Source organism: Jaculus jaculus, chromosome 5 (assembly GCF_020740685.1).
Source record: "Jaculus jaculus isolate mJacJac1 chromosome 5, mJacJac1.mat.Y.cur, whole genome shotgun sequence".
NCBI lineage: Eukaryota > Metazoa > Chordata > Mammalia > Rodentia > Dipodidae > Jaculus > Jaculus jaculus.
The window spans coordinates 108,255,089-108,281,290 of record NC_059106.1 but is presented as its reverse complement, the minus strand read 5'-3'; the positions used below and the strand labels follow the sequence as shown (position 1 = coordinate 108,281,290).

The window sequence follows — 26,202 nt, the reverse complement described above, 5'->3', positions numbered from 1 at the left end:
ACTGTGTAGTCTCAAGGTGGCCTTGAACTCATGGCAATCCTCCTACCTCTGCTTCCCAAGTGCTGGGATTAAAGGCATGCACTACCATGCCCAGCCCCAATTTTTTTTTTTCCTTTCACTTGAGATAGCCCAGGCTGACCTAGAACTCACTCTGTAGACCCGGGCTGACTTTGAACTCAGAGATCCTCCTACCTCTGCCTCCCGAGTGCTGGGATTAAAGGTGTGCGCCAGCATATCCAGCTTCTGTCACTTTTTAATCTTGACTTTCCCTCCATAATATTGTTTCCTCAGTTTACTGATGATGTGCCATTCGTTACGTTTTAGGTCAACCCATTCCTTATAGAATATAGGGAAAAAAATCTTGATTTTTTTTTAACTTTTTTATTTTTATTTATTTGAGAGAGAATGGGTGCACCAGGGCCTCCATCCACTGCAGTCGAGTTCCAGACGCATGTGACCCCTTGTCCATCTGGCTTACGTGGGTCCTGGAGAGTCGAACCAGGATCCTTTGGCTTTGCAGGCAATCATCTTAACTGCTAAGCCATCGCTCCACCTCAAATGTTGATTTTTTTTTGGGGGGGAGGATTCGAGGTAGAGTGTCACTCTGGCTCAGGCTGACCTGGAATTCACTATGTACTCTCAGGGTTGCCTCAAACTCTCGACAATCCTCCTACCTCTGCCTCCCAAGTGCTGGGATTAAAGGTGTGTGCCACCATGCCTGGCTCAAATCTTGACTTTTTTTTTTTAATAGAAGCAATCTATATACATCTCAACACAGCTACCTACAGAGTAGTGGTTCTTTAGTGGGCTCCTTACTAAATTTATGCCATCATGGTAGTATTTCAGTATATAGAGTCAAGAATCTGTATTTGGGGGTGTTGAAGAGATAGCTCAGTGGTTAAAGGTGCTTGCTTACAAGCCTGAGTTTGTTTTCCCAGTACCCACCTGAAAACCAGATGCACAAGATAGTGTATGCAACTGGAGTTCATTTGCAATGGCAAGAAGCCCTGGCATACCCATTCTTTCTCTTTATCTCTCTCTGCTTGCAAATGAATAACAAAATATTTTATTTATTTATTTATTTATTTGAGAGAGAGAGAATAGGGACACCAGGACTATTGCCACTGCAAACACACTCCAGATACATTCGCCACCTTGTACATCTGGATTACATGGGTATTGGGGAAATCAAATTTGGGTCCTTAGGCTTCACAGGTAAGCACATTAACCACTAAGCCATCTCTCCAACCCATATATATATACATATATATAAATATATGTATATGTATATATGTATGTATATAATATTAATATTTATAATATAATACATAATATAATAAATATATATATTTATAACCTCCACTCACTGTTTAAAGTTCAAAAAATATATGTGTCTCTTTGATTTGTGTTTTATAAAGTGGACCTTCCAGGGATTTGCTTAGAAAACTTAATTATATTTGCCTATAATCTGTATACATTTCAACCAAAGGAAAGCAGATTATTGTTTTAATGTCCAAATGACTAGGCTCCCCTCAGATGCAATTGAACCATAGTTTAAGGTGTATGTTTCTAATCATTATAGTCTCTTTAAATGAAATAAGTTAATTGGGACTAAGGAGATGGCTTTGTATGTAAGTGTGAATACTTGAGTTCAGAAATCTAGACCCCATGTAAAATCTGGAAGCTGTGGTGTGTTCTGCAATGCTAGCATATGTATGGCAAGATGGGAAGCAAATCATGAGAAGTTCCTGGAAGCTCACAAATGAGCTAGCCTAATGAATGGGCAAGGGAGTGGAGACTCTGTCTTAGACAAGGTGGAAGGCAGGAGCCAATCCTGAAAGTTATTCTCTGACTGCCATATGCATGCTATGACATGTCCATGCCCTCCCCACAAAAATATGTTAAAGTCTAATAAGTAGCTAGTCATTCCTATATAAAATTAAACAATTTAGGGGAAAATGTCAAGAATTATAATCTAACACCTTGTCTTCATTGGGCATTTCTTATTATTATTAACAACTTCCGTGATTGTAAACAATATCCCATGGTAATGCCCTCCCACCCTCTACTTTCCCCTTTGAAACTCCATTCTCTATCATATCCCCTCCCCCTCTCAATCAGTCTCTCTTTTATTTTGATGTCAGGATCTTTTCCTCCTATTATGATGGTCTTGTGCAGGTAGTGTCAGGCACTGTGAGGTCATGGGTACCCAGGCCATTTTGTATCTGGAGAAGCACGTTGTAAGGAGACCTACCCTTCCTTTGGATCTCACATTCTTTCTACCACCTCTTCCACAATAGACCCTGAGTCTTGGAAAGTGTGATAGACATATTGCAGTGCTGAGCACTCCAGTCACTTCTTTCCAACACCATGATGCCTTCTGAATTATCCCAAGGTCACTGCCATGTGAAAAGAGAAGGTTCTATACCAGAATGAGAGTAACATTAATATATATAGGTATGAATATTAAGAGAAGTACCTACTGGGCAGTTTGATAAGAATAGTATATGCATTTAGCCAGACAGCAGCAGATGTTACACCTCTAGGACTCATGACTGACTACTCCTGTTTTAAGTTTTCAGTATCAGGGATGTATTCTGTCCCATGGAGTAGGCTTCCAGTCCAATTAGAGGGTAGTTGGTTTCTACCGTGACAGACATGACACTATTGCACCCATTGGCTCATTTGGCCTGGCTGACAAAATTTAAGACTTGTGGTGTCCACTGTTGAGTATCTTCATTGGTGATTTCTCTCTCTCCCATTGAACTGTATGCAGAATGGTTTCTTCCAGCTTTCTTTCAGCTGGTGTACATGGAGGAGGTTATCAGCTCAGTTCCAGCAGGATTTCTCAGTGGCTTTGCAGCCCAAGTATGTGGAATCTTTAGCAATAGGTCTTACCATCTATTCCTGGTGGGAAACCAAGGGCCTTGGCAATGGCCTATAATATTTTGGAGCCATCAGGGACCTCCCTGGCCAAAAACTCACAGGAAGGTATCCCATCCTGGGTACTGAAATTTTTCTAGCAACAACCTACAACTCCTGAGTGTTCCATTGTCCAGAAGGGTAGGTATCCATATGATTTATTTGTATTCTGTTAGATTTTTATTAGCCCTCCTTCTACATTTCCTTTACTCAGTCTCCTCCCCTGACCTCACTTGGGCCTTTTCACCCCCATTAATCTATTCTTCAACTTACATATATATAATACTTAATACACATCCTATTAAGTACCCCCTCCCTTCCTTTCTCTTCCCTTTATATCTCTTTTCTAGATTCCTGGCCTTTGCTACTGAGTTTTCTTCCTACTCACACAGAAATCCAGACATCTGTAGCTAGGATCCACATATGAGAGAGAACATGGGATGTTTGGCTTTCTGGCCCTGGATTACCTCATTTAGTATAGTCCTTTCCAGATCCATCCATTTTCCTGCAAATTTTATTACTTCATTTTTCTTTACCGCTGAGTAGAATTCCATTGTATAAATGTGCCATTATGCACTCATCAGTTGAGGGTCATCTAGGCTGGTTCATTTCCCAGCTATTGTAAATTAAGCAGCAATAAACATGGTTGAGCAAGTATCTCTAAGGTAATGAGATGAGTCCTTAGGATATATGCCTAGGAGCTCTATAGCTGGGTCATATAGTGATCTATTTTTAGCTGTCTTAGGAAACTCCACACTGATTTCCACAATGGCTGGACCAGATTTCATTCCCACTAACAGTATAGAAGGGTTCCTCTTTTTCCACATCCTCACTAGCATTTATGGTCATTTGTTGTCATGATGGTAGCCAGTCTGACAGGAGTGAGATGGAATCTCAACGTAGTTTTAAACTGCATTTCCCTGATGACTAGGGATGTAGAACATTTTTTAGATGCTTATATGCAATCCATATTTCTTCTTTTGAGAACTCTCTATTTTAATTGGCTTGTTTGAATTCTTATTATTTAATTTTTTGAGTTCTTTGTATATCCTAGATATTAATCCTGTATGAGATATAGAGCTGGCAAAGATTTTTTCCCATTCTGTAGGTTGCCTCTTTGCTTTATTCACAGTGTTCTTTGCTGTACAAAATCTTTGTAATTTCATGAGGTCCCAGTGGTTAGTCTGTAGTTTTATTGCCTGAGCAATTGGAGTTATATTCAGAAAGTCTTTGCCAAGACCAATATGTTGAAGAGTTTCCCCTACATTCTCCTCTAGCAGTTTCGGAGTTTCAGGTCTGATGTTAAGGTCCTTAATCCATTTGGACTTCATGGAGAGAGAGAAGAATCTATTTTCATCCTTCTACAGATACATAGGCAGTTTTCCCAGCACCATTTGCTGAAGAGGCTGTCTTTTCTCCAATGAGTATTTTTATCAAATATCAGGTGGCTGTAGCTACCTGGACTTACATTAGGGTCCTCTATTCTGTTCCATTGATCTACATATCTGCTTTTGTGCCAGTACCACACTGTTTTTGTTACTGTGGCTCTGTAGTATAGCTTAAAATCAGGTATGGTGATACCACCAGCCTTATTTTTGTTGCTCAGTATTGTTTTAGATATTCGAGATTTTTTGTGATTCAAAATAAATTTGTGGATTGTTTTTTCTATTTCCGTGAAGAATGGCATTGGAATTTTGATGGGGGTTGTATTAAATGTGTAGATTGCTTTTGGTAAGATTGCCATTTTCACAAAATAGATTCTTCTGATCCAAGAATAAGGGATGTTTCTCCATTTCCTAGTGTATTCTGCAATTTCTCACTTGAGTGTTTTAAAGTTTTCATTGTAGAAATTCTTCCCTTCCTTGTTTAGGTTAACTCCAAGGTACTTTATTGTTTATGATGCAATTGTGAATGGGAGTGATTCTCTGATTTCATCCTCTGTGTGTTTGTTGTTAGCCTATAAGAAGGCTACTGATTTCTGTGTATTTATTTTGTATCCTGCTACATGGCTATAGGTGTTTATCAGCTCTAACAGTTTGCTGGTAGAGTCTTTAGGGTCCTTTAGGTATAGAATCATGTCATCTGCAAATAATAACTTGATCTCTTCCTTTCCAATTTGTATCCCTTTTATGTGCATCTCCTGCCTTATTGCTATGGCTAAGACTTCCAGTACTATATTAAATAAAAGTGGGAACAGTGGACACTCTTATCTTGCTCCTGGTTTTAGTGGAAAAGCTTCCAGTTTTTCCCTATTTAGTAATATGTTGGCTCTTGGCTTGTCATAAATAGCCTTTATTATATTGACATATGTTCCTACTATTCCCAGTCTCTGTAGGAATTTTATTGTGAAGGGATGTTGGATTTTGTCAAATACTTTCTCTGCATCTAATGAAATGATCATGTGATTTTTGTCCTTAAGTCCATTTATATAATGGATTAAATTTATCAATTTATATAATGGATTAAATTTATCAATTTGCATACATTGCACCTCTGGGATAAAGCCTAATGGTCAGGGTGAATGATCTTTCTGATATATTCCTGTATTCTGTTTGCCAATATTTTGTTGAGCATTTTGGCATCTGTGTTCACAAGGGAGATTGGTCTGTAATTTTCTTGTTTTGTTCTATCTTTGCCTGGTTTGGGTATCATGGTGATGCTGGCTTCGCAGAAGGAGTTTGGTAGGATTCCTTCTTTTTCTATTTCCTGGAAAAGCTTAAAAAGCAATTGTGTTAGTTCTTCCCTGAGTATCTGGTAAAATTCAGCAGTGAATCAATCTGGGCCTGGACTTTCTTTAGTTGGGAGAATTTTGATAACTGCTTGGATCTCCATATTTGTTATAGGTCTATTTAAGTGATTAATCTCATCTTGATTTTTTGTAGGTAGGTCATATAAATCAAGGAAATCATCCATTTCATTCAGATTTTCATACTTTGTGGAGTATATGTTTTTATAGTATATCTCTATGATTTTTTGAATTTCTCTGGTATCTGTTGTGGTGTTGCCATTTTCATCTCTAATTTTATTAATTTGTGTCTCTCTTTATTTTGGTCAGATTTGCTAAGAGTTTATCAATCATGTTTATTTATCCTTTCAAAGAACCAACTCTTTGTTTCCTTGATTCTTTGAATTTTCTTTTCTATATCATTAATTTCTGTTCTAATGTTTATTATTTCTTCCTGTCTACTGATTTTCAGTTTGCCTTGTTCTTCTTTTTTTTTTTTCTCCACACAGGACTTTTATTTGGGTTTTCAAAACTCTGCCTGCTGGGTCTGTGGCCCTGTCCCTGCCTGTCACAGGTCACAGGCCAAACCAGGAGGGAACGCCACCACGCAGGGGGTCGCTGCTCTGCTTCTGCTGCTGTTCCTCCCCATAGGGGTCCGCAGAGGAACTTTGTTCTTTTTCTGGAAACAGGTCTGGGAAGGTGAAGGTCTGCCCATGGGCCAGCTGCACATAGGCCACTTTGTAGTCAGGCTTCTTGATGCTCACGTTCCTATGGTCCCTCTTCCTGTTGGAGCCATGCTGCACCCGTGTGCGGAAGGCAGCGATGGGCACGTTGTAAATGTGTTCAAGATAATTCCCGAGGTCCACCCGGGTCATCTCCATGGGGATCCGGAACTGCACCATGTCCTCAGGCTGGGCCATGCCTGGCCGCACTAACTTGAAGAAGTTGGTTCGGAACACGCGGAGTTGGGGGCTACCCAGTTGGTACAGAGGGTACAGCACATTCCGCGCCGTGGCGGCCGCACCTCGCCGGCCAACCTTGTTCTTCTTTTTTCAAGACTTTAAGGTGAAGCATTAGGTCATTTACTTGAGACCTTTCTAATATCTTAATATAGGCACTTAAAGGTATGAATTTCCCTCTTACTACTGCCTTCATCGTGTCCCAACGGTTTTGGTATGTTGTGTTCTCATTATCATTTGACTCTATGAATTTTTTGATTTCCTTCTTGATTTCTTCATTGACCCATTCATCATTTAGTAGTATATTGTTTAGCTTCCATGATTTTGTGTATGCTCTGTAGCTTTTGCTGCTATTGATTTGTAGTTTGATGCCATTGTGGTCAGATAGAATGCAAGGAATTATTTCAATTTTCCTGTATTTGTTAAGATTTGCTCTGTGTCCTAATATATGGTCTATTTTAGAGAATGTTCCATGTGCTGCTGAGAAGAATGTGTATTCTGCAGCATGTAGATGAAATTTCCTGTATATACCTGTTAGGTCTATTTGTTCTATGACCAAGTCGGGCGTGGTGGCACACGCTTTTAATCCCAGCACTCAGGAGGCAGAGATAGGAGGATCATCGAGAGTTTGAGGCCACCCTGAGACTACATAGTGAATTCCAGGTCAGCCTGAACCCAAATGAGACCCTATCTCAAAAAAACAAAAACAAAACAACAACAACAAAAAAAAAAATTTGTTCTATGACCTCATTTAATCCAGATGCCTCTCTGTTTATTTTTTCCCGGGATGATCTGTTAATTGAAGAGTGTGGGGTGTTGAAGTCACCCACTACAACTGTGTTTGGTGTTATCTGTGACCTTAATTCTAACAGTGTTTGTTTGATGAAGTTGGGAGCCTCCATGTTAGGTGCATATTTATTTAAGATTGTAATGTCCTCCTGTTGGAATGTGCCTTTAACCAACATAAAGTGACCTTCCTTATCATCCCTGACTAATGTTGGACTGAAGTTTACCTTGTCAGAAATTAGGATAGCAACCCCTGCTTGTTTTCTAGGCCCATTTGCTTGAAACACCATTTTCCAACCTTTCACCCTAAGATATTGTCCTCCTTTGTAGAAAGGTGAGTTTCTTGGAGGCAACAAATTGAAGGATCCTGCTTTTTAACCCAGTCTGAAAATCTATGTCTTTTGATTTGAGCATTGAGGCCGTTGATATTAAGAGATATTATTGAAAGGTGTGTTTCATTTTGCCATTTTTTTTTTTTTGTAGTTCTTCCAATTTTACTCTCTTGTACTAACTAGCATTTGAGTATGGTTTGTTTTTTCCTGGTTCCTTATATGTTTGTTTTCTTTCTCTTCAGCATGGAGGATTCTTTCAAGTATTTTTTTGTAGAGCTGGTGCTATCTTCAAATATTCCTTCAAATATTCCTGCTTTTGTTATGGAATGTCCTTATTTCTCCATCTATTTGAATGGATAGCTTTGCAGGATAAAGTAACCTTGGTTGACAGTTGTCATCTTTCAGAACTTGGAGTACATTCATTCCAAGCCCTTCTGGCTCTGAAAGTTTGTGTTCAATAATGTGCTGTGATCCTGATAGGCTTGCCTTTGTATGTGACTTGATAAGAGATCCATCTGTCAAGAATGAAAGGAGTTATAATTTACATTTGTAGTTTCTTTACTGCTTCTTTCACTTAGAGATGGTTGGAAACCAGTGAGCCACTGTATCAATTATTTCTCATTGCTGGGACAAAATACCAGGGAGGAAAAAAGTTATTTCCACATACAGTTCCATAGAGTAGAGTCCATCCTGGCAGGAACAGGAAGGCAACATCACATTGTCACATCAGCTAGAGAGAATATAGAGAAAGAGAACAGCACATGGGTCTAGCTCTCACCTCAAAGCCCACCATCCCATGATGCATTTCCTCTAGCAATGTTTACCTTCTAAAGGGTCCACAACCTTCCAGAGCAGCACCACCAGCTGGAGATTAAATATTAAAATAAATGAGCCTATAGTGGACATTTTATATGCAAACCACCACAGCATAGACATATTCTTGTTAGAATGGCTGTTATCAGAAAGATAAAAATTAAGTGTTGGTAAGGAGAGAAAAAAGGAAACTATTTGTATGCTATAGGTGGAAACATAAACTAGTACAGCTGTTATGGAGAAAAGTATTGGAGTTCTTCAAGGCATTAAAAAAATAAAAATAGAATTTCTATAAAGATATATCACCACCAAAAAAAAAAAAAAAAGAAGTATAACTTCTGGGGCTGAAGAGATGGCTTAGTAGTTAAAATGCTTGCCTGAGAAGCCAAAAGACCTAGGTTCAATTCCCCAGGATCCACACAAGCCAGATGCACAAGGTGGCAGCTTCATCTGGAGTTCATTTTCAATGGCTAGAGACCCTGGCACGCCCATTGTCTCTATCTCTCTGTATCTGCCTCTTTCTCATTCTCAAATAAATAAAAATAAAAAATATAGAACTTCTGGGTGGTTCAGCAATCCCATTTCTGGGAATATAACAAAAGGAAATGAGATCAGTATGCTGAAGTGATATCCTTGTTCCATTGCTTACTGCATCACTCACTATTCATATTAGCCAAGATGTGGAATCCACTTAAGTGCTTTTCAGGAGGTAAATGGAAATGAAGAAGATGTGATCTATATGTTTCCTTATATACATTCATATATACATACACCACCATATACATATATGATGAATTCTATTCGTCTATACACAGGATATCCTGTTATCTTTTTTGAATGTGGGTAGCTACGGAAAGAGAGAGAGAAATAGAGATGGGTATGCCAAGGCCTCTTGCTGCTTCAAACAAATGCCAGCTGCATGTGCTACTTTGTGCATTATATGAATATTGGGGAATCAAACCTGAGCAAGCCTTTAACTGTTGAGCTATCTCCCCAGCACCCAAGCACACTAAAATTTTTTAATTTTTTTTATTTGAGAAAGAAAGAGGCAAAAAGAGAGAGAGAGGATTTGCCAGGGCCTCTAGCCACTGCAAAGGAACTCAGATCCATGCCACCTTGTGCATCTGGTTTATGATGGGAATTGAACCTAGGTCCTTTGGCTTTGCAGACAAGCACCTTAACCGCTATGCCATCTCTCCAGCCTTTTTTTTTTTTTTCAACTTTATTTATTCATTTGAGAGACAGAGAAGACGTAGAGAGAGGAAGAGAGGGAATGGGCATGCCAAGGCCTCCAGCCACTGCAAACGAACTCCAGAAACATGTACCCCATTGTGTATCTGGCTTATGTGGGTCCTGGGGAATCAAACTGAGGTCCTTTGGCTTTGAAGGCAAATGCCTTAACTGCTAAGCCATCTCTCCAGCCCTTTAGAAAAAAAATAAGTCAGGCACAGAAAGACAAATTGCATAAGATCTCACTCATGCAGAATCCAAAATAGTTGATTTCATAGAAACTGAGTAGAATGGTGACTATGAGAGCTGGGGAAATGGTTTAGTGGTTAAGGTGATTGCCTGCAAAGCCTAAGGACCCCAGTTCGATTCCCTAGGACCTACGTAAGCCAAATGCACAAGATCGTGCATGTGTCTGGAGTTCGTTTGCAGTGGCTGGAGGCCCTGGCACATGCACTCTCTCTCTGTCTCTTCCTCTGTCTCTCTCTCTCTCTCACTTTCAAGTTAAAAAAAAAAAAAGAATGGTGACTATGAGAGGCTGAGTTGATTGGCAGAGATGGAAGGGGCTGTTGAGGTGATATTGCTCAAATGATTATATTTAAGAATAGTATAAGAAATACATTGTAGGGCTGAAGAGATGGCTTAGCAGTTAAGGCACTTGCCTACAAAGCCAAATGATCCAGGTTTGATTCTCCAGGACCCATGTAAGCCATATGCACAAGGTCACACATGCATCTGGAAGTTGCAGTGCTGGAGGCCCTGGTGCACCCATTCTCATTCATTCCCTTTCTCTTCCTCCCTCCCTTCTTCTTTCTCTCTCTTTAAATAAGTAAAAATAAAAAATATTTTAAAAAATACATTGTATACAATGATGAATATAGTTAATGGTTATATATTCTCAAGGATTGCTGGGAGTTGTTGTGATATGGCATATGTTAATTAGCCAGATTTAAACACCCACAGTGGATATGTTCTTTAAGGCATCATGTTGTATAGGGAAAATACATGAAATTTTACTTGTCAACTTAAATAAGCGTAAATTTGAGGTGGAAAAAAGTTGAATTATACCACTCTCGCCTTCGTTGTTTGTAAAATTTTAGTGGCTGTCACTTAGACAAATTTGTCCTCCATCTGTCATCTTTTTGCCTGCTGTCTTATTATTTGAAGGCTGCAACTGGTATGAGATCCTAATATGCATTAATATTTTTAATACTTAAATGCTTTTATTAGCCAGGTTTAGTGGTGCACACCTTTAATCCCAGCACTTGGGAGGCAGATAGATTTTCGGTTTTTTTTTTTATTTATTTATTTGAGAGCGACAGACAGAGAGATAATGGGCACGTCAGGGCCTCCAGCCACTGCAAACAAACTCCAGATGCATGCACCACGTTGTGCATCTGGCTTACATGGATCCTGGGGAATCGAGCCTCGAACTGGGGTCCTTAGGCTTCACAGGCAAGCACTTAACCGCTAAGCCATCTCTCCAGCCCTATTTTTAATATTTTTATTTATTTGAGATAGACAGAAAGAGGTAGGTAGAGAATGCAAGCACAACTCACCACTGCAAACAAATTCCAGATGCATGTACCACTTTATGCATCTGGCTTTATATGGGTACTGGGGAATTGAGCCCCAGTACCCATATCAGGCTTTGCAAATAAGTACTGAGCAATCTCTCCAGCCCCAATTTTTTAATGTTTAGGTTTGTGAGACAAGGTCTTGCTTTAGCTCAGGCTGACCTGAATTTCACTATGTAGTCTCAGTCTAGCCTCGAACTCACAGCCATCTTTCTACCTCTGCTTCCCAAGTACTAGGATTAAAGGCATGCAGCACCATGCCTGGCCTGCATTATAATTTTTGTTCTTAACTTTTCAGATGCTTTTGGTAGTACCAGTTTATAAAGTGCTCTCTTTCTTTCTTTTTTTCTTTTTCTTTTTTAGTCTGCATGCTGGGCATGGTGGCTCATACCTTTATATTTTATTTTTATTTATTTGAGAGAGGGAAAAGATAATGGGCATACCAGAGCCCTTAGCCATTACAAAAGTACTTCAGATGCATGCACTACCATGTGCATCTGGCTTACATGGGTCCGGAGGAATTGATCCCTGCTCCTTTAGCTTTGCATGCCAGCACCTTAAGTGCTAAGTCATCTCTCCAGCTCTGGGGTTATGTTTTTGTTTTGTTTTGTTTTGTTTTGTTTTTGTTTTTTCCATTGCTTAGGATTGAATCTAAGCCTTCACAAATGTTAGGCAAGTATAGCCCCCCATCCCCATCCACCCCCCCCCTTTTTTTTTTTTGGTTTTTCGAGGTAGGCTCTCACCTGAGCCCAGGCTGACCTGGAATTCACTATGTAGTCTCAGCAGGGTGGCCTCAAACTCACAGCAATCCTCCTACCAATGCTGCCTCCCAGGTGCTGGGATTAAAGGCGTGAATCACCATGACTGGTATCTCAGGCTATTCTTGAGCTTATAGTGATCCTGCTACCTCGATGTGCTGGGATTAAAGTCATGCACCACAATGCCCAGCTCTTTCTATCCTTACCCCTCTCTTTCTGCTTCTTTCTTTCCCTCCCTCCCTCCCTCCCTCCCTCCCTCCCTCCCTCCCTCCCTCCCTCCCTCTCTTCTCTCTCTCTTCTTTCTTTCTTTCTTTCTTTCTTTCTTTCTTTCTTTCTTTCTTTCTTGTTGTTACAGTCACATATACTTCAGGCTGTCCTACAACTTGCTATATGGCTCAGATGACCTTGAACTGCCAATCTTTCTGTTTCTGTCTCCTATGTGCTAGGATTATGGATGTGAACCACCATATCTGTCTCATGAAGTGCTTTTTAAGGATGCTTAGGGCTGGAGTGATGGCTCAGTAGTTAAGGGGCTTGCCTGCAAAGCCTAAGGGCCCAGGTTCGATTACCTAGTACCTGTATAAAGCCAGATACACAAAGTGACACATGCATCTGGAGTATTTTTGCAGCAGCTAGAGGCCTAGTACTCCCATTCTGTCTCTCTCTCTTTCCCTGCCTCCCTCATGTGCACAGATAAATAAATAAATAAATTTAAAGGTTTTTATTATTTTATTTCCCAGAGTTAAATATGAAACCACATTTTAATCAAGGAGTATGTGGAAACACTTGTGTGGACTAAATAAAAGTCTCATATTTTTGTTTTATTTTCAGTGTGTGTTATTCCTTAAAACTTGGGGAAATGGGCATTAAGATCCATTGAGGAACTGTTTAAACTAGATGATAGCTCATGAAAGTGGAGATAGTTTGTAAAAGGTTCTTAGATTCTGTTCAATTCAGAACTATTACTTTAGCCGGGCATAGTGGCACACACCTTTAATCCCAGCACTTGGTAGGCAGTGGTAGGTGAATCACTGAGTTTACACCACCCTGAGAATACATTGTGAATTCTGGGTCAGCCTGGGCTGGAGCAAGACCCTGCCTTGAAAAGCAAAAACAAAACAAGCAAACAAATAAGCTATTACTTTAAGTATTTACTTATTTATATGCAAGCAGAGAGAGATAGGAGATAGAGAGAATAGGTGTACTAGTGCCTCCATTTACTGCAAACAAACTTCAGATGCATGTGCCACTTTGTACATCTGGCTTTATGTGGGTACTGGGGAATTTCAAAGGTCTTTAGCCTTTGCAGGCAGGTGCCTTAACTGGTGAGCCATCTTTGTGGCCCCAGAATTATTACTTTAAAGAAGGGTATTAATTGCTTCCCAAAGTCCCCAATAAGAGATCCATACAGGTAATTGTTATTCTGTATTTGTTGGCCCCACCACACACTACTAAATGAGAGTTCCATAGCCTGGGATGTTTCCTTATTGAGAAGTTTAGCTAGGTTTCACAAACTATTGATAGCTATAACTAGGAAAGTTTCATGCTTGAGTTTGGTAAATGCTTTAACCTCACATTTTTAGGGACTCATAAAATACATTTAAAATATTTTAATATTTTAAGTTCTACAGTATAAGTGCCTTTTCAACTTTGTTACTCAAAGGTTTTGTTTTGTTTCGGGGGGGAGTTGTTGTTTTTGTTTTTCAAGGTAGGGTCTCACTCTAGCTAAGGCTGACCTGGAATTCACTGTGTAGTGTTAGGGTGGCCTCAAACTCAGAGCAGTCCTCCTACCTCTGCCTCCCGTGTGCTGGGATTAAAGGCATACACCACCATGTCCAGTTCTCAAAGTTATTTTTACACAAAGTACTTTTTCCTGTGGTACATCAGCAGTAAGAGAAGGGTACATAGGGTCTGGGGAGATAGCTCTGCCTTACAAGCATGAGGACCTACTTTTTTTTTTTTTTTTTTTTTTGGTTTTTTGAGGTAGGGTCTTGCTCTGGCCCAGGCTGACCTGGAATTCACTATGCAATCTCAGGCTGGCCTCAAACTCATGGCAATCCTCCTACCTCTGCCTCCCAAGTGCTGGGATTAAAGGCATAAGTCACCACGCCTGCTCAGAATCTACATTTTTAAAAGCTGGGCATGGTGGCATGTGCTTGTAATCCCAGCATTGAGGAGGCAGGCTTGTGCAGATCTCTGTAGCCTAATTGGTAAGCTCCAGGTCATTGAAAGATCCTGTCTCAAAAAAAGGTGGATGATGCCTGAAGAACGACACTGGTGGTTGTCCTTTGGCCTCCATATACACATGCACACATGTACACATGCACAAACATCCACAAGATAGCAGTCATGGGCTAGAGAGATGGCTCAGTGATTAAAATGCTTGCTTGCAAAGCTTGACGACCCAGGTTTGATTCCCCAATACCCATATAAAACCAGATGCACAAAGGAGTGTATGCATCTGGAGTTCACTTTAGTAGCAAGAGGCCCTGGCATGCATGCCCATATTCACTCTCTCTGTCTGCCTCTTTACTCCTTTCTCTCTGTGTGTGTGTCTGTCTGTCTCTCTCTCTCTAATAAAGAAATAAACAACCAGGGCTGGAGAGATGGCTTAGTGGTTAAGCACTTGCCTGTAAAGCCTAAGGACCCCAGTTCGAGGCTTGATTCCCCAGGACCCACCTTAGCCAGATGCACAAGGGGGTGCACACATCTGGAGTTCATTTGCAGTGGCTGAAGGCCCTGGTGTGCCCATTCTCTCTCTTATGTATCTATCTGCCTCATTTTTTCTCTGTCTGTCACTCTCAAATAAATAAAAATAAACAACAACGACAAAGAAGAAACAACCAGGCATGATGATGCATGTCTTTTACACATATAGCAGTTGAGAGGCTGAGGAAGAGGGAAACACTAGGAGTCTGAGGCCAGCCTGAGTGAATTCCAGGTCAGCCTGGGCTAGATCAAGACCTTACCTCAAAAAAAAAAAAAAAAAAATCCAACAAACAAAAAGTAGTCTTAAACCAGACATGGTGGTGCATGCCCTTAATCCCAGCACATGAGAGGCAGAGGTATGTGGATCACCATAAATTCAAGGTCACTCTGAGACTACATAGTGAATTCCAGGTCAGCCTGAGCTAGAGCGAGACCCTATCTCAGAAAACAAAACAAAGCAACAACAAAAAAGTAGTCATTCAGAATACTGAGATATCTGTATGTTTATATGTATAATCTATAAAGAAGTTTATGAAAGTTTTGTTTATTTACTTATTACTATATAATAGGTCATAATTTCTTATCTTTGAAATGTCTACTTTATATCATATAATCTAACTCTCATATGTATGTCTGTCCAGTTCTAGGAGGTTATTGTAATAATGTTTACATCTGAGTGATAGAATTTTAAATATTTATGTTTTGGAACTTATTCTTTGCTCATCTTTTTGTTACCTTAAGTTAACATGAATTAAATAAAGCACCAGGTGTGGTGGTACCTCCCTATCGCAGCACTTGGGAGGCCAAGGCAGGAGGATTTCTGTGAATGCAGTCAATGCTATGTTGTGAGTTCCAGGGTTGCCTGGGTTCCAGAGTGAGTTTGTGCCTCAAAACAAAACACTTCACACACACACACACACACACATGTGCATATTCACACATGGAGAAAGAAAGAGATCACAAGCGGGTTGACAGGGATTTATGGTTTAAGAAGTTTAGAAGTGTTGGTTGTTAAATGTCCCTATTAATGATTAACCAGAATGCTGTTGGAGGCTTGTGTAATATAGTTAATTCCATGATCAACATAACAGAATAGCTGAAAATCTTTTTTATGTCACTCTTTGTTGAGAACATTTAAAGTAAGAATTTAGGGCTGGAGAGATGGCTGAGCAGTTAATGCATTTGCCTGCAAAGCCAAAGGACCCAGGTCCAAATCCTCAAGACCTATGTAAGGCAGATGCACAAGGTAGCACATGCATCTGGAGTTCATTTCCAGAGGTTGAAGGCCTTGGTGCACCCATTTTCTCTCTTTCTCTTCATCTATCTCTGTCTCTCTCTAAAATAAACTTTCCAGCCCAGAAATTAAATTCTTATATCTAGGGAAATAGGAAAAAATGATTATCTACCAGCATTGGCCTATAAGTCACTGCCACACATTTTACACCTGCTCAGTGTGCTTTGCAGGAATCAGATTCCTCAGAAACAGCTGTACTTCTACAGCTGCTATGGCCAGGGAAGTTTAATATTTTTTTGTTTTGTTTTGTGACTTAAGTCTCTTCTAGGAAGAAAAAAAGCAAAACAAAAACAGTTGTCAAAAGTTTCCAGGGAGCTGGGCGTAGTGGCACATGCCTTTAATCCCAGTACTCAGGAGGCAGAGGTAGGAGGATCACCATGAGTTCAAGGCCACTCTGAGACTACATAGTGAATTCCAGATTAGCCTGGGCCAGAGGAGACCCGACCTTGAAAAACTAAGAAAAAAAAAAGTTTCCAGGGACTATTTCTAGGGTCTTAGTGATACCTCTTTAGTTATATCCCTTCATGCTACTTGTCTAAAAAGTTTAGAAATGGTCAAGTACCTATTTTAGCACTCAGGAGGCTAAATGTGGTGAGTTTAAGGCCAGCCTGAGCTACATAGTGAAACCTTGTCTCAAAATAAAACAAAAAATTAAGCAATTAGAGATCAAAATACTCATGGAATATGTGGGAAAACCTAGATTGAAACTAATACCTGGGATCAAAATGGAATTACACACCTGAACCTGGGAGCATAATTAAAAGGAAATTTGGGCATGCATATAGTAAGTGCTTATGCACCCAAATTTGTAGAATTTCTCAATCTTCCCCTTAATTCAAAATACCAGTTGCACCAGGCGTGCTGAGATTACATAGTGAATTCCAGATCATCTTGGGCTAGTGCAAGACCCTACCTCAAAAAACCAAAAGTGTGTGTGTGTGTATGTGTCAGTGGGGTGTGGAGAGATGGCTTCAGAAGTTAAAGGTGCTTGTTTGCAAAGCTTGCTAACCTGGGCATGACTCCCCAATATCCCTATAAACAGCCAGATGCACAAAGAAGTGAGTGCCTCTGCAATTCAGTTGCAGTAGCAAAAGGCCTAGTGTTCTCGTTTTCCCTCTCTGTCTCTCTCTCTCTGTCTCTCTCTGTCTCTCTGTCTCTCTCTCTCTCTCTCTCTCTCACGCGCACTCCCTTAAAGCTCTCATGATGTTTAAAAATTGACTAACTGGCTGGGCGTGGTGGTGCACACCTTTAATCCCAGCACTTGGGAGGCAGAGGTAAGAGGATCACCATGAATTCGAGGCTACCCTGAGACTACATAGTGAATTCCAGGTCAGCATGGGCTAGAGTGAGACTCTACCTCAAAAAAACAAACAACAAAAAAAAATCGACAAACTGTGTGTGTGATTCGAGACGTTTGTACTTGAAGATATATTATTTTTCTTAGGTGGCTATATAATAAATATTTATTCAAACCCTACTATGTACTAGGCTCTATTGCTAGAGAGTATAATATTATTGGCATAAGTTAAGGTCAATATTAAATCAATCAAGCACCAAAATTTAAAGAGTCTTATGTTCTAATTAATTCATGTTTTAAGAACTAGGGAATTATGACTAAATGTTATCTTCCTAACATATGAGGCTCTGGATTGTATCAGCACTGAAGAAAAAATTACCCTTTTCTCATTTCAAAGAATGGATCTCTGTCCAGGTGTGGTGGTGCACGCCTTTAATCCCAGCAGTTGGGAGGCAGAGGTAGGAGGATCGCTGAGAGTTCGAGGCTACCCTGAGACTACATAGTGAATTGTAGGTCAACCTGGGCTAGAGTGAGACCCTACCTCAAAAAAAGGGGGGGGGGAATCTCTATGAATTATAATATACTGAATTTTATTCTACACATTATCATCCAAAATAATAATCTTACTTCAAAAGTTAAAGTATATTATTTGCCTTATATCAGATTGTTACACAAACATCTATCTGATAGCTTATACAACATAATGAACCAAACAGCATTGACTCTTTTATAAGCCATCTTAGATATCTTAAGGTTCCCATGGTGAATTTTATGTTATATGAAGTTGTTATTTAAAAAAAAATTGCTAGCAAAAGAAATTGAAACAAAACTTGTTAAAAGCAAAGAAGAGAAAAGTACTTCTGGGTATTGTTTTTGGAAACAATTTATTTGAATAGTTGCCCCATTATATGGTTATTTTAAGATTGATGTTTGGGGTTTTGTCATAATTCAAGCTTATGTTCAGGAGGCACCCATTCAAACAGGACTAAGGTAAAAACTGTCATCGAGTGGTATATTTAAAGTGGAATTATTTTCCTCCATCTCTGCTTTTTCTGAACTATTTGAGTATGAGCAGGCACAATTGGGAGGGCATTTTTATTGAGGTTCCTGGTAGAAATAAGACCTGGTAACTCTCCTTTGCCCAATATTCAAGTGTCAGAATTGTAACTAGGTTTCTCTTTTGTTTGAAACAGTGATGACCCGTGGCACTGCCTCCAGCCCATCCTATAGATTCATATTGAATGATGGGACAATGCTTAGCGCCCACACCAAGTGTAAACTTTGCTACCCTCAAAGTCCAGACATGCAACCTTTCATCATGGGAATTCATATCATCGACAGGTACTACTTATTTGGAAAGGAAATGGAAGTCAGGCTTAAGAATAGCGTAATGAGTGTATGATTAGTAGATCCAGGTTGGGTTTGAGAGTTGTTGTCAGGTACTATTATTGTTTATAAAGGCAGACAGGAAAGAAAGCTGAAAAATATGTTTTAGGGAGCAAAAGAGAAAAGTGCCTAAAAATTTACAACTTATATTCATAGAAGAGATTTCGGTTTGTAGCATTAATTTTAGTCTTAAAGACGTTTTTATTAGGACAAAGTTTATCACTCTTGAGTAGACAGAGTTTTTCATGGAAGCATTAATCACTAAACTATCAACTTGAGATCTTTGAATGTTGTTATTTCTAATTTGATCCCCTCTAAGTTTTTTTTTACTGATATTATAGTAAATTCATGAAATTATTCTCTTATCCTATGATTAATTTAAACCCCACATTTACAACTGCTTAACTTTTAAAAACAAGGACATTTCTCTCACTTCATCTTTTCTTCATCTGAAGTTTTGCTTATTGGAACATGGTAATGCCAGTCACAAATCTGTTGTCATAATTAGGAATTTGAATAAAGAGCTCAGTTAACTTGACTTCAGTATTGCTTTTTCTAGTTGAAATCTCTTGTGAGTAGAATTAGTGTAGTTCTTTTTTTCATATTGTAATTTCTCTTTCAAAACATTTACTATGTATGCTTATCCCACCCTTTTTAATTTTCACATCAGTAACACAGTATTTTCCTTACCCAGTCTTCCTCTTTGGAGTTGAAATACTTAAAAGTTGTAATGGAGGAATCATGAATAAAATGCTTCATCAACAAAGACATAAGAAGTTTCTTTTTCAACCAAAACTATTATTGCAATGTTATTTGTGTTAAGTTTAATTTTATTAAATAACAGTACATCTATTTCATTTTCTCTAGCACTAGGAGACATTTCTTACTCATATAATTGGGACTGTTACCAAGTTTAAGAGTCCATAAGCTCTGTCTCCTTGGAGGTGGTACTGATATTTCACAATAGTACTGGCAATCCACTGGCTTTCCTTAATTTAAGGTGATACTGAAGCTCTCTATCTGATGGTGTGAAACATTAATGAGGTTAATTGTCTTATATAGCATCATAAAAATAACTTAATAGAAATGAAGATGATTGGATAATAATGTCTTTCTCCCCCACCCTTAGGGCACACAGTGGACTTTCTCCTCAAGATGACCCTAATTCTGGAATGTCAGTTCCCCGAATAAACCCCTCCATCAATCCTAGTATCTCTCCAGCTCATGGTATGGCCCGTTCATCCACATTACCACCATCCAGCAACAACATGGTCTCTGCCAGAGTAAACCGCCAACAGAGTTCAGACCTTCACAGCAGCAGCAGTCATAGTAACTCTAATAACCAAGGGAGTTTTGGATGCTCACCTGGAAATCAGATTGTAGCCAATGTTGCCTTAAACCAGGGACAGGCAAGTTCCCAGAGCAGTAATCCCTCTTTAAACCTCAGTAATTCTCCTATGGAAGATACAGGAATTTCCCTAGCACAGTTCATGTCTCCAAGGAGACAGGTTACTTCTGGCCTGGCAACAAGGACCAGGATGCCAAGCAATTCATTTCCTCCAAATATTCCAACATTAAACTCTCCGGTTGGCATTGCAAATAGTGCCTGTAATAATAATAATAACCGATCCTATTCAAACATCCCAGTCACATCATTACAAGGTATGAATGAAGGACCCAATAACTCTGTTGGCTTCTCTGCCAGTTCTCCAGTCCTCAGGCAGATGGGCTCACAGAATTCACCTAGCAGACTAAATATACAACCAGCAAAAGCTGAGTCCAAAGATAACAAGGAGATTGCATCTATTTTAAATGAAATGATTCAGTCTGACAACAGCACAAGTGATGGTAAACCTCTGGATTCAGGGCTTCTGCACAACAATGACAGACTCTCAGATGGAGACAGTAAATACTCTCAGACCAGTCACAAACTTGTGCAGCTATTGACAACAACTGCAGAGCAGCAGCTACGGCATGCTGATATAGACACGAGCTGCAAAGAGGTACTGTCTTGCACGGGCACTTCCAGCTCTGCCTCTGCTAACTCTTCAGGGGGTACTTGCCCGTCCTCTCATAGCTCCCTGACTGAGCGCCACAAAATTCTTCACCGGCTTTTACAGGAGGGTAGCCCTTCTGATATTACCACACTGTCTGTGGAACCTGATAAAAAGGATAGCACATCTACTTCTGTGTCAGTGACTGGACAAGCCCAAGGGAACTCCAGTATAAAACTAGAACTGGATGCTTCAAAGAAAAAAGAATCAAAAGACCATCAGCTCTTACGCTACCTGCTAGACAAAGATGAGAAAGATTTAAGATCAACTCCAAACTTGAGCCTGGATGATGTAAAGGTGAAAGTGGAAAAGAAAGAACAGATGGATCCTTGTAACACAAACCCAGCCCCAATGACCAAACCTGCTCCTGAGGAAGTTAAACTGGAGTCCCAGAGCCAGGTAGGTAATTCCTTGCTTCATGGAGTTCCTTATTTCTTTTTCACATAGTCAACTCTAACCATAGACCAGATTAAGATTCACACTGTATTTGTCTTCACACATACTAAAATATTTGTATCATTTGTTGAAAAAATTACAATGTGCTGTCAAAATGTTTATTTATTTTTTCTTTCTAAAAATTAGAAATCTAGCTGGGTGTGGTGACGCACATCTTTAATCCCATCACTCAGGAGGTAGAGGTAGGAGGATTGCTGTGAGTGCAAGGCCACTCTGAGACTCCATAGTGAATTCCAGGCCAGCCTGGGCTAAAGTGAAACCCTACCTTAAAAAACCAAAAAAAGAAAAAGAAATCTTTGGACAAAACTACCTTTCCTATCCTTTCCTCCTCCACACTCTATATATTAAGACTAACCCTCGGGTAGAACCTAGGTATATGCATTTTTTTTTTTTTTGGATTTGATAATAGGTAGTATTGACGAGCATGTAAGAAGTACATTAATGGGAGGGTATGTTGTCACAGACATTTTTGAGATCAATATATTCATATCTTAATGCTTTAAAAGGAGTAAATAAAAAATAAAAAATAAGCCAGGTGTGGTGGCAAATGCCTTTAATCCCAGCATTCGGAAGGCAAAGGTAGAGGATCACTGAGTTTAAGGCCACCCTGAGATTACAGAAAATCCCAAGTTAACATGGGCTAGAGCAAGACTCTACCTCAAAAAAACCAAATAGATAAATAAATAAATGGAATAAATCTTTGTGTGATGATATGGGAAAAGTTCTAAGATATATTAAGTAAAAAATTAAATGGAAACAAAGCACATTGTATGGAATCCTTTTGTAAACAGGTGCCTTTAACAGCTGAGCCATCTCTCCAGCCCCTGCTGTCCTTTTTGTGTGATATATGCATGAAGTTATTATGCATGCCTGTATATATTCAGTTCTGCTACAACAAAATTCATTCTATAATATAAAAGACAAATCTCTTCTAACATAGTATAATAAATAATATATATAATATAATATGATATAATATAATATATAATATAATATATAATATAATATATAATATAATATATAATATAATATAGAGGGGAAAATCTGGGGTGAAACCCCAATTTCTCATGAGCTATGCACATCTCCATCCATGAACAAAGAAAAAGACACCTGAACTAATGTACTGAGCATGAGAATACACAGCATGGTCATAGGTATATCTCAGCATGACTAATTTGATTCACTCTGTGAGTCACAAGCCATGCCCACACACACTCAGGGTGGCCTTGAACTCAAGGTGATCCTCCCACCTTTACTGGGATTAAAGGTGTGCGCCACCACACCTGGCTTGTGGCATTACTTTTTGTAATGGTAATGGTATGATGGGTTTGTTTGTTGTCGGCATTACTTTGTTTTGTTTTTGGTTTGTTATGAAGTGAAATTCTTTATTTCATTATAGTTGAATTTATCAATCTTCATTTATGGATAAAGCTTTTACACATGTACAACAAAAGATGTGCTCAAAAATGTTTATTTGTTACAATAAAATCAGGTATAATAATGAAAATACAAAAAAGTTTACTTTTATTAATCTAAAACTACAAACAACTTAATATGTCAACACAGAAAAATGGATAATTATACCATGGTATGTTCATGCAGTGGGATATAATTGAGCAGTGAAAATGAAGAAACTACTACTACATATGACAATGTGCTTAAACTGTAGTAATAAAATTTTGAAGGAACTTAGACTTTCAAAATACATTTATATGATTTTATTTATACAATCTATAAATAAAAAATAATTAACTCAAACACATAGACATTTATGGTAGTTATCTCAGAGTAACCATAGTATATAATACTGTAAAATCAAGGTCAGCTTTCTTTTCTACATAACCTCAGAGAGACTGTCTATTTACTATAGAAGCTATATTTGTGAAATTAGTAAACGCTTAAGCATACAATATCTTTTCTGGGATATTTAAAGCTGTTATGCATTTTTTTAATTTCACAAAACGTTAAACATTGTTTTTTAAAAAAGAATAATGTAGGGCTGAAGAGATGGCTTAAAGGTTAAGGCACTTGCCTACAAAGCCAGAGGACCCAGGTTCAATTCCTCAGGACCCACATAAGGCAGATGCACAAGTAGCACATGTGTCTGGAGTTTGTTTGTAGTGGTTAGAGGCCCTGGTGTGCCCATTCTCTCTCTTTCTATCTCAAATAAAAAAATTTTTAAGTAGAATGTAAATTTAAAGGTAGGCATTTAACAAAGTTTTCTTATTTAAGATTGGTTCTATTTAAATAGTTAAACATTTTTTCTCCTTTTTTCCCCACCCCAAGGTAGGGTTTCTCTCTAGCCCAGGCTGACCTGGAATTCACTATATAGTCTCAGGGTGCTTCCAACTGGCGGTGATCCTCCTACCTCTGCCTCACAAGTGCTGGGATTAAAGGTGTGTGCCACCACACCTGGCTTTCTTTTTTAACAGAATTTTGAAATGGAATAGGAAAAACTTGTAACACCAATGTGCCATCATACCACAGTACTCTTTGGCTCTTTCCGTCCACTCATTTTCCTATATTCAAACTTCATATCAAGACATATTAGAAATAATTAGGTATACTGTATCTTATGGTGTAGTGTGTTAATATGTCATAAGCATCCATTTTTTTTCTCCAGTAGAATGGTAGATCATGTAGTTTCAAACTATTGTTCTCTTCATATTCAATCACATTTGATTCATAGAGTTTAGAGGCATAACTGTTTGTCTACATTCTTTCAGGTGAAAATGTAAGATAGCTCTCCTTTAACTTTGGTTCTTCTTAGTTTTCAGCTGACCTAGACCAGTTTGATCAGTTACTGCCCACGCTAGAGAAGGCGGCGCAGTTGCCGAGCTTATGTGAGACGGACAGGCTGGATGGGGCAGCCACTGGTATAAACATCAAGTCGGAGATCCTGCCAGCTTCACTTCAGACCACCACTGCCAGACCCACTTCCAGACTGAATAGTATGTGCTGGGGGACAACACTACATTTTAAATGTATAGTGGTAATGTAGGTTAGCACTCTGTCTTTCAGTATTATTGCAAAACCTCTTTTAATTAATAATGAAACATCTTTTCATAATTTCACTATAAAAACAGCAAAGTTATGTTACTGTATATAGACATATGTACTTAAAGCTCATCATGCCGTTTGTTTTTCTTTTGGAAATGAGATCTCATGTATTTCTGGGTGGCTTTGAATTTACTTTGTAGCCGATCATCCTGCCTCTACTTTCCAAGTGCTAGAATCACAGATACTTGCTCATCTTGCATATTTTAAATTGTTGTATATCCTGTGCCCTTTTGTAATTGACATTCAGGTGAGCAGTTGGAGGTGAAAGAGCAACTTTGTGTTATTACTCAAAATACCCCATAACAACATTTAGAAATAGTATTGAGTAAGATTATGGTTTTTGCTGGGTACACACCTTTAATCCCAGCATTTGGGAGGCCAAGGTAGGAGGATTGATGTGAGTTCAAGGCCAGCCTGAGAGTACATAGTTAATTCCAGGTCACCCTGGGTTATAGTGAGACCCTTCCTTGAAAATAAAAAATAGCAAAATGATTATATTTCTCAAGTATCTTCCTTGAACATTAGTCTGAGGAATTGCAAAGAGAAAATATTCTGTGCTAAAGTATCCTGAACAAATACTATGTGTCCTATTGGTTTTGTAGGCATGTTAAAGTTTTTTTTTCTTTGTTTTTTTTTGTTGTTGTTGTTTGTTTTGTTTTCTTTTGGTTTGGTTTTTGTTTTTCTCAGGTAGGGTCTCACTGTGGCTCAGGCTGACCTGGAATTCACTATGTATTCTCAGGGTGGCCTCGAACTCTTAGTGATCCTCCTACCTCTGCCTCCCAAGTGCTACAGTGAAAGGCTTGTGTCACCACACCTGGCTCCTATTAAAGATTTTAAGAGGTTGAGAGGTCCTGGATTAAAGAAAACAGTTCAGATTTCTTCAACCAAGCATTTCACAGGCTTCTAGATTATGGAATAACTTTGTTATTTTATAGAATGAGTGAAAGCTCATGGGTTATTTAGCAGACTACTCTGTTAAAGTATGTCACTATTTTGTTTTGTTTCTGTTTTTTGCTTTTTGGGGTTGGTTTTGTTTTTTGTTGCTTTGTTTTGTTTTTTCCTGGCCCTACCAGTGCTGGGATAAGAAGTGTGCACCACCACGCCTAACTCAAGTATGTTACTATTGTTCTAACCTAGCTTGGCATTATCCTAGTTAAGACATTGACATACTTCAAATTCATGATGATGGATCATTAGTCTTTTTTCATATCAGATTTAAAAAATGGGGGCTAAGGAAATTGTGCAACAGTTAAGGTGCTTGCTTGCAAGGCCTAAGGACCTGAGTTCAATTCCCCAGTACCCACATAAAGTCAGATGCACAAGGTGGTGTGTGCATATGGAGTTTGCAGTGGCTAGAGGCCCTAGCATACCCATTCTCTCCCTCTCCCTTCTTCCTTCTTTCTCTCTCTCTCTCTCTCTCTCATAAATAAATTTTTATTTTAAATAGGGCTAGAGAGATGGCTTAGTGGTTGAGATGATTGCCTGCAAAGTCAAAGGACTCAGGTTCAATTCCCCAGGACCCACATAAGTTCATTTATAGTAGATAGAGGTTCTAGTGGACCTATTCTCTCTCTGTGTCTGCCTCTCTCTGTCTTTCTCTCTCTCAAATAAAATAAAATATTTTAATTTTTTTTTCAAAATTGGAATATCAATAATCATAATTCCATTGCATGACCTGAAATTAGAGGAAACTAGTCAATCAACTTGCAGAATGTATGTATGTTCTTAGCCTCCTGTCTGTCTTCTAATAGAATCAGGTTTGGATCCTCATTTGTTTCATTCTTATTAGAGCTTTTAGCTGTCATGATTCAGTTCCTTAATATTTACCAAGATTTTTAGGGCGCTAC

General features: G+C 39.0%; 2 protein-coding genes across 6 annotated transcripts in view; one reads left to right on the top strand and one right to left on the bottom strand.

The window, feature by feature from the left end:
- Positions 1 to 26,202, top strand: part of Ncoa1 (nuclear receptor coactivator 1) — a 252,169-nt gene that overhangs the window by 153,486 nt on the left and 72,481 nt on the right. For all 5 annotated transcript variants that reach the window (XM_045148792.1, XM_045148791.1, XM_045148790.1 and 2 more), the window contains exons 11-13: positions 18,593 to 18,740; positions 19,915 to 21,238; positions 24,066 to 24,246. In XM_045148792.1, the coding sequence (XP_045004727.1) occupies positions 18,593 to 18,740; positions 19,915 to 21,238; positions 24,066 to 24,246 (1,653 nt within the window). The remainder of the gene's footprint in view (positions 1 to 18,592; positions 18,741 to 19,914; positions 21,239 to 24,065; positions 24,247 to 26,202) is intronic.
- On the bottom strand, positions 6,138 to 6,802 carry LOC123460929 (39S ribosomal protein L23, mitochondrial-like). Its single transcript, XM_045151214.1, has 2 exons — positions 6,791 to 6,802; positions 6,138 to 6,693 (listed from the first exon to the last, which is right to left on the bottom strand). The coding sequence occupies exons 1-2, from the start codon at positions 6,800 to 6,802 to the stop codon at positions 6,223 to 6,225; spliced, it is 483 nt and encodes a 160-aa protein (XP_045007149.1). The 3' UTR covers positions 6,138 to 6,222.